This window comes from Cheilinus undulatus, linkage group 3 (genome assembly GCF_018320785.1).
Source record: "Cheilinus undulatus linkage group 3, ASM1832078v1, whole genome shotgun sequence".
In the NCBI taxonomy this organism is placed as follows: Eukaryota; Metazoa; Chordata; class Actinopteri; order Labriformes; family Labridae; genus Cheilinus; species Cheilinus undulatus.
In genome coordinates, this window is record NC_054867.1 from 47070633 (window position 1) to 47082127 (window position 11495).

The window sequence follows — 11495 nt, forward strand, 5'->3', positions numbered from 1 at the left end:
AAAACCTCTGTGATAATTCTGAGTTTTTGTAACATCTCCTCAGGACGAGGCAGTTTTGGTCACAGTGACTGTGAACATCTAGAATAGCTGAAAGGTTGAATATCTCTTCATATGAACTCTCTTCATAGTCAGTATGAGTAGATGAATGAAATTCAAGTCTTTACACTAAAAGACATTTTGGGGAGTTTTGAGAAAGAGTGAATATAGAGCAATTAAACTTACATGTTTGTATGTTTTGTAAAATTCATATTTTATCTACTTTTGACATCTTGTAACCATACTAACACTGTGAAAACCGACTGATGTCCACAATTAGATGAAAAATGCTATGGTGCATTTTGCTCCAATGGTTTTTAAATCACTTTTAAGTCATTTAAATATCTACTGTGATTGAAGATCACCTTGTTGTCATTGCATTGTGTCAGAAAACATTTGCATCAAGTCACTCAGATTACCATTGAATAGCAGCCTATTGATGCCTCAGTTTATGGGTCTGTTTTATTGATCAGCAAACTAACCATGTTTGCTGACATGGTTTCAAATATAGAGTGGATATCAGTAAAGGAACAATGGTGATGTGAAGCTTCCCACAGTCAATGGGCCAGGCTTGTTTGTTGATTGCTAAAAGAAAGCAGATATGTTAATCAATGATCTGTGGGTGTTTTCAGTTGTTTCTTTTTAACTTTGATCAGAGGTAGGTCAGCTGTTTTCATCTTTCTCTTGTCCTTAAAGCTGTTTTACTGAACTTCTGATGTGAAGTTAGTCTGTTTGTCTTTAAAAGAAACCAATTTAATGTGTAATTGATTGAAATTCACTGAATGCCAAGTGAAACCATGGCTTAAGTTGATTAGTACAATCAGGTTTTTATGTGTTGTTGAAGTATGCCTCTGCACAGGCGATAGCTGAAGCCAGAGGTATTCTGTCTGTCCATATGTTAACATCTGTATGTTGGTCTGGAATATTCTTGGGAAAGTGGTATCTGAAGAATGCTTTGAGGGATTTTCTTCAAACTCTGCACAACTGTCCACTTTGACTCAAGGGACTGATTGGATTTTGAATGTCAAAGGTCAAAGTCTTGCCTATTAAATTTTTACCAATCACAGTACCACAGAAACCACATCAGCGCTTCTTCTTGACCAACCACTGTACAACCTCTAGGTCAGGAGTCATCATCTACATTTGAACATGGGTCAGCTTTTTGTCTTGGCAGATGCTTTGGGGGCTGGACTTTCAAATAAACATAAAAAAACCAAATCGGTAGGCATTAGCAGTGAGATCAGTTCCTAATATATGTAATGCTGCCAGTTACAAGGAGACATTTGATCTATTTTAGCTGCAAACTTCTGAGGCTGCCATCTTGTCCATCACCATGTGTGACAGCCATTATGCTTCCTGATTGGGGAGAAATATGTGCAAGAAACAGGTCTGCTGTTTTGATTCTCAGGCAGGAAAATTGCACGCTGAAAGAGCCTGAAATGGAAAGCTGACGCAAAAAAATGCAAATTTAGTCAGGACTTAAGTAGGTATTAATCATGCAGCAAATTTACTAATAATGGCTAATAGGTGGATTTTCTAAAAAAATAAAATGAAATAATAGTAATACACCAAAAAACCCACAAACAACAGTTCAAGCATTAAGTAACTCCTGGTAAAATTGTTGACATGTTGATTGTTTTGGGGTCTTTTTTTCCTCCTCACATTTTCTGAATTTAGTTATCTCTTGGGGGCCAGACTGGGCGCTTTGGGGGGCCTGATTTGGGCACCAGGCCAACAGTTGATGATCACTGCTATAGGTGGTAGTTCTAGTTTCAGTGTTTTCACACCAAGTTCCTTGATCAGCAGATATGATTGCCAGAAACTTTGTTATGGAAGAACTGCCAGAATAATAAGAAAAAACTATGCTTGCTTACAGTTTGCCTACAATGCAGTGGATAATGGAAACAACAGAAAAGACTGGATGTTTGGGGAAACGAAAAGAACTCGGAATAACAGTTTGTCCACCAGTAATTCCCGGAAACGTAACAATGACTTGCACAGATAAGGAAGTCTTGGACTGGGTATTCAAAACATTTTTCTGGCTTGAATGGAACCTCCAAAATAGAGGCCAACAAACCCAGAGGCAAAATTACCAGCAGATCATGGATTAGAAATCAGGAGAACTTTTACAGGGCGTGAAATATCTAGAGAATGAGATTGTCAAACATCAATCCTGTTGATTCCCAACATTTTGGGCAGGATGGAGGAGTTAAAGTTGTCAGATAGTCTGTGTTGACCCAGATTTCAACCAATATATAATTACTATGAATACATTTTTCCCCACAAAAATTACATTTGTGAGCATTTAGCTTTCCTGTTATTACCTGTGCTAAGGAGGTTATGTGATTGGCAGGGTTTGTTAGTTAGTTTGTTTGTTAGTTTGTTACTAACATAACTGAAAAAGTTCTGGCTTTTCTAGTTTATTCACGGTTTTAAGTTTCGGGGGTGGGGGTGTGTGTGTGTGTGTGTGGGGCGTCTTGATTACATCCACCAAGGAAGAAAATAAAGTATCTTATTGATATTGTTCACCCAGGAGGCATTTTAAATTTCTTATGGTGTGTTAATATTTAAATCTATTACCACCCAGGGTTCGGGGTACCTTGTTTTAAAGAAATCTGTCTGAAATGAGGACAAAGAAGAAGCTATAAACACCATACACTCGCCAGTACCTGTGCCATGATAAGCATACTATTTCTGACTAGTTCTTCAAAATAAAAGCTCAAAGTAGTATTTAGTTCAAGTGCCTTTATTGTGAAGCTGCACAGCAGGAAAAGTGGTGGTGTCAATGGTAGCTAGACACACCTGAGCAGGAGAGAAATGAAACTTAGGTGCAAAAACAAAACTAAACACTAAGAGACTTACTGAATCATTATTGTGCTAGTTTTTGCAGCTAGGTGTACGCTAAGCTATCTAACTTCCAGGTCAATGCAACACATTTTCAAGGAACAGCTACAGCTATGTAAATGAATTTTTTTAAATTTTCAATCAGATTCAGATTAGTGTTCTCTGAAAAGACAGATGTGTGGGTCAAGTCTTTTTATTTTCAACCAGCCTGTTAACGTCATGGTCTAAATTCTTTTAAAATTTATAAAAAGCCTCAGGGCCGTCTTCTTGTCAGATAAACTCACTGGTCAATGCTGTAATGATTCACCAATTTGCACTTAGGTTCAATAAAACATCACCTTTCAGTGAGTTCAAGTAAAACTATTTTCCAGGTACTTTATGTCACTGCACACTTCACTTAAGTCCTCCTTCGAAGGAAAAAATTCATAGCAGGTAGTATTCAGTACCAGGAAAGAATGAGAAAGGCATAATAGCCAGAAAACATCAAGGTTATCGACAAATGTACAGGATTTTAAAAAGCCTATTCTGAACTGGGAAACTTGACAGTGTTATAACACATGAAATAAAGGAGTGCTTTCATTTGCTGCTGTTGGCATTAGTCTAGTCTAAAGAGCACAAAAACATGAGCCGCTGCAGTAAAACTATCTTATCATCCTTGTTGGTTGAATAAGTGCTGAGAACTCTGAATGGCCAATGCCACCACAGTATTAGATGCAACAGGCACAGGAAGGCTGGTGTTGATAACTGCGTGTCCTCGGGCCAAGTCTGTTGAAAGAAGCAGGATAACAGTCGGCGGCTGCCGAGGGCAAACACCTGCAAGTATGATGGTGATTGTTCAGCCAGACTGAGCCAGAATAGAGGGGTCAGAATGTTTTTAGACGGGAGTGTTTGTCGGATCATTGAGCAGCTTTTGAAAGGAGGTGAAAAGAGGGCCCTGACACCTTTTTGATGTTGGAATTGTGAGGTATGTGCCTTGACAATTCTGTAAGCTGCCAGATTTTTTTAGCATGCCCACTTCACATAGCACTAGAAAGAAAGAAAAGGTGAGAAACTAAGCAGGGTTTAACATTTCCTCTCAAGCTGTCTCATTTTTCTATTATTCACTAAACTGCCCAAGTCTGGAACCTTTCTCTGAGCACAGATAGTGAGACACAGTTATTTCCTTTGTAAAAAGACCATCTACAAGTGCCAATTGAAACAATTACACAGGAGTGCCCTGCTTTTTTGCCTTGCGTACATGTACGGTCAGTCTCAGACATGAGTGAATATCGTGTCATACTTTGGCCGACGTATACCCTGACATTAAACTCAGTGAATTATCAGTTAGAGCAGCTTTTGCTTCTGTTTTGTGACTGTTGTGTAACATTATTGCATATGAAATACATGTTAGCAGGGTTGGATAGTGAGAGGGGTTTAAATCGTTGGATCTGGATGGCTTTTCTGGAAAAACATGGGGCATCATAGAGCTGTGCTAGGTACCCAGTAAGTTACTTTCAGGGCTGGATGGTCAAACATTCCCATCAGGATTGGGCTGATGATGGTTTTTCATGGCTAATATGGATTAGAACTAAACCCTCAGACCACCTTTTTTTAGATTCCAAATTTGACATTTTAGCACAGAGTATATAAATTTGGAATTGTGTGTTGAAAATATGCATAGCAGCTGACCTCTTCAGGTTGAAATCATCCAATGCAACTAAATCATTCTGAACAGTTTTTAGTGGCCATTCTGGTTCCCTGTGATGTATGTTGTGCCATCTGTCATCACCACACAGCTCATCAGGTACCGTCCATTTTCCCCACTGACTGTTGACTTCACTCATGGCAGCCCCAAGCTGAAATTCCCGCTCAACTAATCAAAAAAGTTGATGTGACACTAAAGGATTGTGGGGAATGTAGTGCTGCTGCATGAAATCACAAATATACCATGTCTTTCTTAGAAGAAACTTGATAACAGACTTCCTTGTATCTTCTACAGTACATTACCATATCATCAATCACCCATTTGTCATTTTATCATATTTTCCCCCCTTTAAATTTAGCTCAAAGAATGGAAGTAAAATCATCATCCTGTGGCAAAGGCTACAGGTCTTTGGGAAGTCAGTGGGTCACAGAGTTACTACGCCACTGCTGAAGAAAATTTTACTTAAGAGCTGTAAAACCTCAGAATTTTACATGAAACCACACCGTTTGTGGAAAACATAAACCTTTTAACTTCCCAATGTTGAAGCAGAAAAACTGATGGAATCATGTCGAAATGAATGACAGATCATCACTGTATCAACATCATGCCTCATCCTGAAGCACAGGAAAAAAAGTCAGACAAAGGTCAGTGAGTCACAGAGCTACGACAGCAGGATTGATGAGATGTTAATTTTGTGGTGGGAAACCACAGAATTTCACATTAATCCACACATCCCTTGCAGAAAACGTAAACCTTTTAACTTTAAAATGTACTCCTTTGAAGCTATTGACATACTCTTCCAAGGTAAACTCTTAGTTCTACTGTGATCTTGTTCCCTCTCGTCTCAAGCTGCTCAGGGCTGCACTGTGCTTACAGTGTGCAAGGTCGCTGTGCACAACACATTTGGAAACTACACGTCAGATCTAACTGGAGCTATGTGTCTCTTTGTCAGGGGGACGTATTGACCACGGACACCATGAAGGAAAAGCAAAGCAAGCTCTGTATGAAGCTGTGGAGATGGACAGAGCCATCGGCCGAGCAGGTCTAATGACCAGTGACCACGATACACTGACAGTAGTGACCGCTGACCATTCACATGTGTTCAACTTTGGAGGCTACACACCTAGAGGAAACACGATATTTGGTGCGTAATGGTGGAGATTTGTCTTTTTGTACCATTGATAGTGCTTTTAAATATTCAGTCTGGTTCAGTGATGTATATATTTTCATTCACAGGTCTGGCCCCAATGCTAAGTGACGTCGACCAGAAGCCCTTTACCTCCATCTTATATGGGAACGGACCCGGTTACAAACTTGTTAATGGAGCAAGAGAGAATGTCTCCATGATAGACTACCGTAAGCCAATGTCTTGGTATATTATTCTTTTATTCATTAACCTTTATTTAGCAGAACAACTAAAGTTTACGACAAGCCATTTTGCAATTCTGGCTTTTTGGGCACAGCTAAAGCCAGATGTACACTGAGCAATTTCAAGCCAATTCTGACACAAATTTCAAGTCTTAAACTGTTTTTTTTAAGTTGGGCTGAATTTCAGCCTGATTGTTTGCCATGCATTAGACAGGAGAACACATCAGCTGATCACAGCCCAGTCAGCTGCTCCTGATGATTTGGATGGATTTTTGACATGTTTGATATTTTAGTCTTACAACTGCATACCTGCCTGGCACAGTGAAAGCAGAATCATGAGAGTATTTCACAAATTTAGTGCATTTTAACCTCCATAAGCTGTTGGACAGCATCTGAAATCATCAGGACATCAGCAAGAATGCCTATAGGTGTGACTTCCCCTTCTATTGTAAAAGATAAGAACAAACAGGAAATATCTCCAGACCTCCAGCTGAGAGTTATGATGTGCCGTGCGCAAAGGAGCCAGTTATAAGAGTTGCCTCCCTTGTGTTATCTATGGGAGCTATTTCCCTTTTCCACCTCGGAATAAAGGGCTGATCTTCAGTCCACACTGTTCAGCCATTGGCGTAAGCAAGATCCAGGCTGAGATGCTCAGGGGCAGCTGGTACAGTCTCCTTCCTGTGGTTGCATGGTCTCATTTTCTCCATAAAGAAAACAATCTTAATCCTACTGACTGGAGGAGGGGCATTTTTTGTCACAATGTGGAAGGGAAAGGATGGTGTGCAAGAGTAAAACAACTACAGGGGTATTACTCTTCTCTCGGTGCCTAGCAAGGTCCTTGCACTGATATGTCTGAACAGGATCCGTGATCCGCTGCTCAAACACTAGTGGCCTGAAGGGTTGGGCTTGACACCTAAGAGGTCTTCATTTGACCGCATTCTGGCACTTTGGGTCCTCAGTGAGCACTTTCAGGAATTCAATAGAGGGTTGCTTGCAGCCTATGTTGACTTCTAGAAGGTGTTTGACTCAGTGAGCAGGGATGCCCTCTGGAGGATCCAGGAGCTCTGCAGGATCCCACATGCTCTCATCCAGCTGCTGTATGCCCTATATTCTGGCACAGAGTGCTGTGAAGTGTGGTGGCTCCACCCCTGATTTCTTCCCAGTTGATTCTGGGGTGAGGCAGGGGTGCGTCTTAGCTCCTATGCTCTTCAGTACCTGTAGGGACTGGATAATGGGTCAGGTAACAGGGGCAATAAACTGTGGAGTTTCATTTGGTGATGTCCAGATCACTGATCTGGACTTTGCTGTTGATGCTGTGATCTTTGCAGAGACTGTAGATGTCCTTGTGGGGGCTCTAGACTTGCTGAGTGAGGAGGCTGAAGCGTTTGGAAACACGTCTCATGGGCCAAAACAAAGATCCAGGCATTCAGGAATGCCTTGGATGATGCCAACAAATCTGTGAATGGTGAGAGCGTGGAAGTTGTGCCTACCTTGGCAGCAAAAATCTATGATCCACTGACTGTGATGCAGAGATGAACTGCAGATTTGGCTTTGCACGTGGGGCAATCTGTTCGCCAGGCAAGACAAAAGACAGAAGTGGGAGTCTTTTGGTCCTTGGTCTTACTTTAATCTTGTGAGGCCAGGATGCTGACTGATGGCCAGAGGCTATGAATTCCCTTTTGAAATTTTGAATATCATTGGCAAGACTGTGTGTCTAATACAGAAGTTCTTGACTGGGCAGGGATGGGAAGGGTCAGCTGCTGGATACAGGACTGGCAGCTGCACTTCTGTGGTAACTTGGCACGCTTTCCGAAGGCTGATCCATGGATTTGTGGATTGTGGATTTCTTGAAAAATGTAATTTCCTGTTAGCGTTTTATGTCAAATTCTGCTGTCACCAGCATTTGAAACCATTGGCCGGACTTTTATCAAAGACTGCAGTTCAACTTAGAGTCAGCAACTTCACTGTGAACTTTTGGCTTTAGTCGTTTCCCCTTTAATTTATCTAAACTTAAGACAATGATATCTTTTTATCTTCATTTTTCTCCCCTTCCTTTCAGAGGAAAACAACTACCAGGCGCAGGCAGCTGTACCTCTAAGCATGGAGACTCATGGAGGAGAGGATGTGGCTGTGTTTGCCAAAGGTCCCCTGGCTCACCTTCTCCATGGGGTCCATGAGCAGAACTACATCCCCCACGTGATGGCATATGCAGGCTGTATCGGACAGAACAGGGAACACTGTTTGTCACACAGTGGGGCCGCCTCACACAGTGCGACCTCCACTCTGGGCACGGCACTCTCTAGCATCGCAGCGCTTTTCACAGTCACAAGAGTGCTTTGCTGACCTTTCCCCATCATCCTTTAAATTCCCTTGTTTAAACAAGTCATACTTTTTAAGTTCAAATCTGTTTCTATTTTAAATATCTGAATCTTATTTTACATTTTTTGATCATGGGACCACTTTTATGGCACTTCTGTGGAAAAATAAAGGGCGAACAGAACCAGTTTTAATCTATTCAGGAAGTCATATAAACATAAATGAACTGGAATTAGGGATTATAGTTTGTTTTGTCAGTAGAATAGATTTTATGAAGGATTTAAACACCACTCTGTTAAATGTAAGCCCTGTTGGTTTGAATATTTAGATTGGTTTAACAACATGTTTCATATCGTAAATGTGCAGTTAACAGAATCTACCTCATTTGCTGGAAAAAAAATTGATCATGTAACTGTTGTGTTTTCAGAAAGGCGAGCTTAAATGAATTTCAAGCCGAAATCAGAGGCAAATGAATGTATCATTAAAAAGAAAAAAAAAACTGTTTCTTGTCATACAACTTGTGCATCCTTGTAACAGCACTGAAAAAAGCCCACCTGCCATTGTTGTGTCAAATGACAAAAGTTGTTAAACCTTTTAATCAATTAAAAAAATGTTAGTTTTCTGATAATCTTTTGTCTTCTTTTATTTTTTTATTGTTTAGTGAAGCTTTTTGATACCCACCACAGCATTCACAGCCAATGCTACTTTGAAAAACCTGGCTGAAGATTTGATTAACTATCTCAGTTTCTTTTGAGTCATTTAGTGCTTTCACATCTACATAAAACTGGTGAGCTGTGGATGTGTTACATATAGCTGAATTTTTCAACCCAGCTTTGCACAGAATTTCTCCTGCAAGCCCTCTGGTAAAATTTTCACCGAAAGTGAGCTGATGGGAATAAGGCAGGACATACTCAGAAAGAATTACCATGAGCAGGCAGGCAGGGTGATGAAAATTGCCGCTACTCTGTTTCTTTGTCTGCCGTTCCCATCTACCCTGACAAAACCCCTTCCCTCCTGTGTGAAGTAAAATTCTCCCACTGTGAGGTGCATTTTTGAACACAAGTTGGAAGCATTTCAGGGCAATCTGTCCTGAAATTGTGAACATTCTTTTTTAGATGTGCATGGCTTAATATCTAGGAAAATTTTAAATTTTTAATGGCTTATGGTTCTTAAAAAAAACAAACAAACAAAAAAACTATATATATATATACGTATATATATATATTTTTTTTTATTTGGCCTGAATAATTTTCAGTGTAGTTTACATGAGACAATGCTGCAGGGGCGGTGTTATGGGTGGGCCTGATGGCCCTGGGCCCACCCACTTTTCAGACAGGCCTATCCTAATCTTTTCTTTGAAAAATAATAATGATGATAAGCTATATAAATATTCTAATTTTGTCATGAATTACTCAAAAGTGGCTAAATACATAACTTTGTGCAAAATAAATAGTTAAAAAAAAAAATTAATTAAAAATCTACTTATGTTTATTTTTGATGTGCCTGCTGCAGAAAAGCACGTAATATCGCCCATCAACGGAGAGCGTCTCTCTCTGAGCGGAAGTTGTAAGTCAAATCTGCTGTGTTTCAGCACCAAGGACAGCTCATTTAACCACTCTCAGCATAAACATTAACTTTCACAACACAAAAACCAACTTATTCAGTTGAAATATTATTTATGAAACTGTACTTGTCATTTGATATTCAGCAGATGTTATTCTGTTATTCAATCAGAGCTTGTCTGCTAAAACGAATCTTTTCTATTAGCTGACAGCCCGAGTAAACTTCCACGTCTATGGTCTGATCATCGACAGCCCTCTGTCTCCTATCGTAATGCCTTTTCATTTAAAGATCTGTGGACTGCTTCCATCTTTGAGGTTCTGTATTTTAATGGCACTGAGAGAAAAACGAACACAGCAGCACAGCGTTCACTCCTCGTCATTTTTACACAGTGACAGTGGAGCAACAATCCCTGTCTTTAAGTGAGCAACTATGAACTGCGCCATTTAAGATATCACACACAGTTTTGAGGATATTTTTAATGTCAAGATGTTGTAGTTTGACGACCATAGCTGATAACAAGTTGTTAAAAGGCTGCACTGTGGAGCCGTGCACATTTGTCTGCTCCACAGGAGTTGTAATCCGAAAACTCGTCACATACTTGGACTTTGCACACTGAGTCCGTTGCATTTGTATTTGCCTTGACTGAGAAAATTTGTAGAATGTGGCAAATAGTTTCGTACTGCGAGCCTGTGTCTCTGTCACTCCTTTAAAATCCCGCTGGATCCATCAATCCTCGTGCGTCATAACACTGAGACAAGCTGGAGAGATGGAGAACAACTTTTTAATTCTTTCTCTGTTATGACCTGTGAGTAGGCTACACACGTATGTCTTTATCTGTTATATTTTCATGACTGATATCTGCATAATAGGAAAGACCGGGTATGGTTGTAACATTATTTGCTTCAGCATGTTTAACTCACTGAATTTTTGGGTTAGAATTTTCCAACTTTAATACAAAGTACCCACATTAGTTTACTACAAGTGGCACCAATTCAAATCTCTGCAAGAATATCACAGACCTCATGAGGTAATGTCAAATACATGGTAATCCTTTGTTACAACCTACCCCACTACTGGGGTAGGTTGTTACACAAGCTGGGGTAAGTTTTAACAATTAGACAAAAAAGCAAAAACAGAGGCCACATCAGGGTCGGTTCTGGGTAAAGGTGATGTAGGCATTCGCCTAGGGCGCCACGCTGAGGGAGATGCCATTATGAGCCCAGAACATTTTGAATAGTTCCATCAATGTAACAGATCATCAACTCCTGCACTCCTGTAACTGATTTTTTTTTGTACCATGATCGTTTGGACTATATTTAGAATAAACCTCACTTTACGCTGATTGGCGCATCTCATTTGATTGACAGATAGTTCGACAGTCAGAGGCTACGTTTCTGTCAACCAGAATGCTAGCTAGCTAGCTGACAGGAAGTTGTGCTTAGTAGGCGGGCCGTTAGGTTGATCCAAAGTTTGGTTGAGACCACGATTTCAATATGGAAGCCCCCGCAGATTGGCTTCAAGAGCTGTTTGAGTCAGCCTACTGTAAGCAGACGGCTGACGTCACACGGGGTTTGTCCAATTCTTTCTACAGTCTAGGGTCCAGCCTCATCCCGCCGCTCTCTGTCTCCCTCTCCACACACACCCCCGGCCCACACACACTGGAAGTCCAGCAAGACATTGAGAG

The 11495-nt window shown here is 40.5% G+C and overlaps 1 protein-coding gene across 2 annotated transcripts in view; it reads left to right on the plus strand.

The window, feature by feature from the left end:
- Nucleotides 1-8873, plus strand: part of alpl (alkaline phosphatase, biomineralization associated) — a 41383-nt gene extending 32510 nt beyond the window's left edge. For both annotated transcript variants that reach the window (XM_041783722.1, XM_041783723.1), the window contains exons 10-12: nucleotides 5517-5708; nucleotides 5801-5920; nucleotides 7992-8873. In XM_041783722.1, the coding sequence (XP_041639656.1) occupies nucleotides 5517-5708; nucleotides 5801-5920; nucleotides 7992-8275 (596 nt within the window). In that variant the 3' untranslated portion in view covers nucleotides 8276-8873. The remainder of the gene's footprint in view (nucleotides 1-5516; nucleotides 5709-5800; nucleotides 5921-7991) is intronic.
- Nucleotides 8874-11495: the final 2622 nt, after the last annotated feature.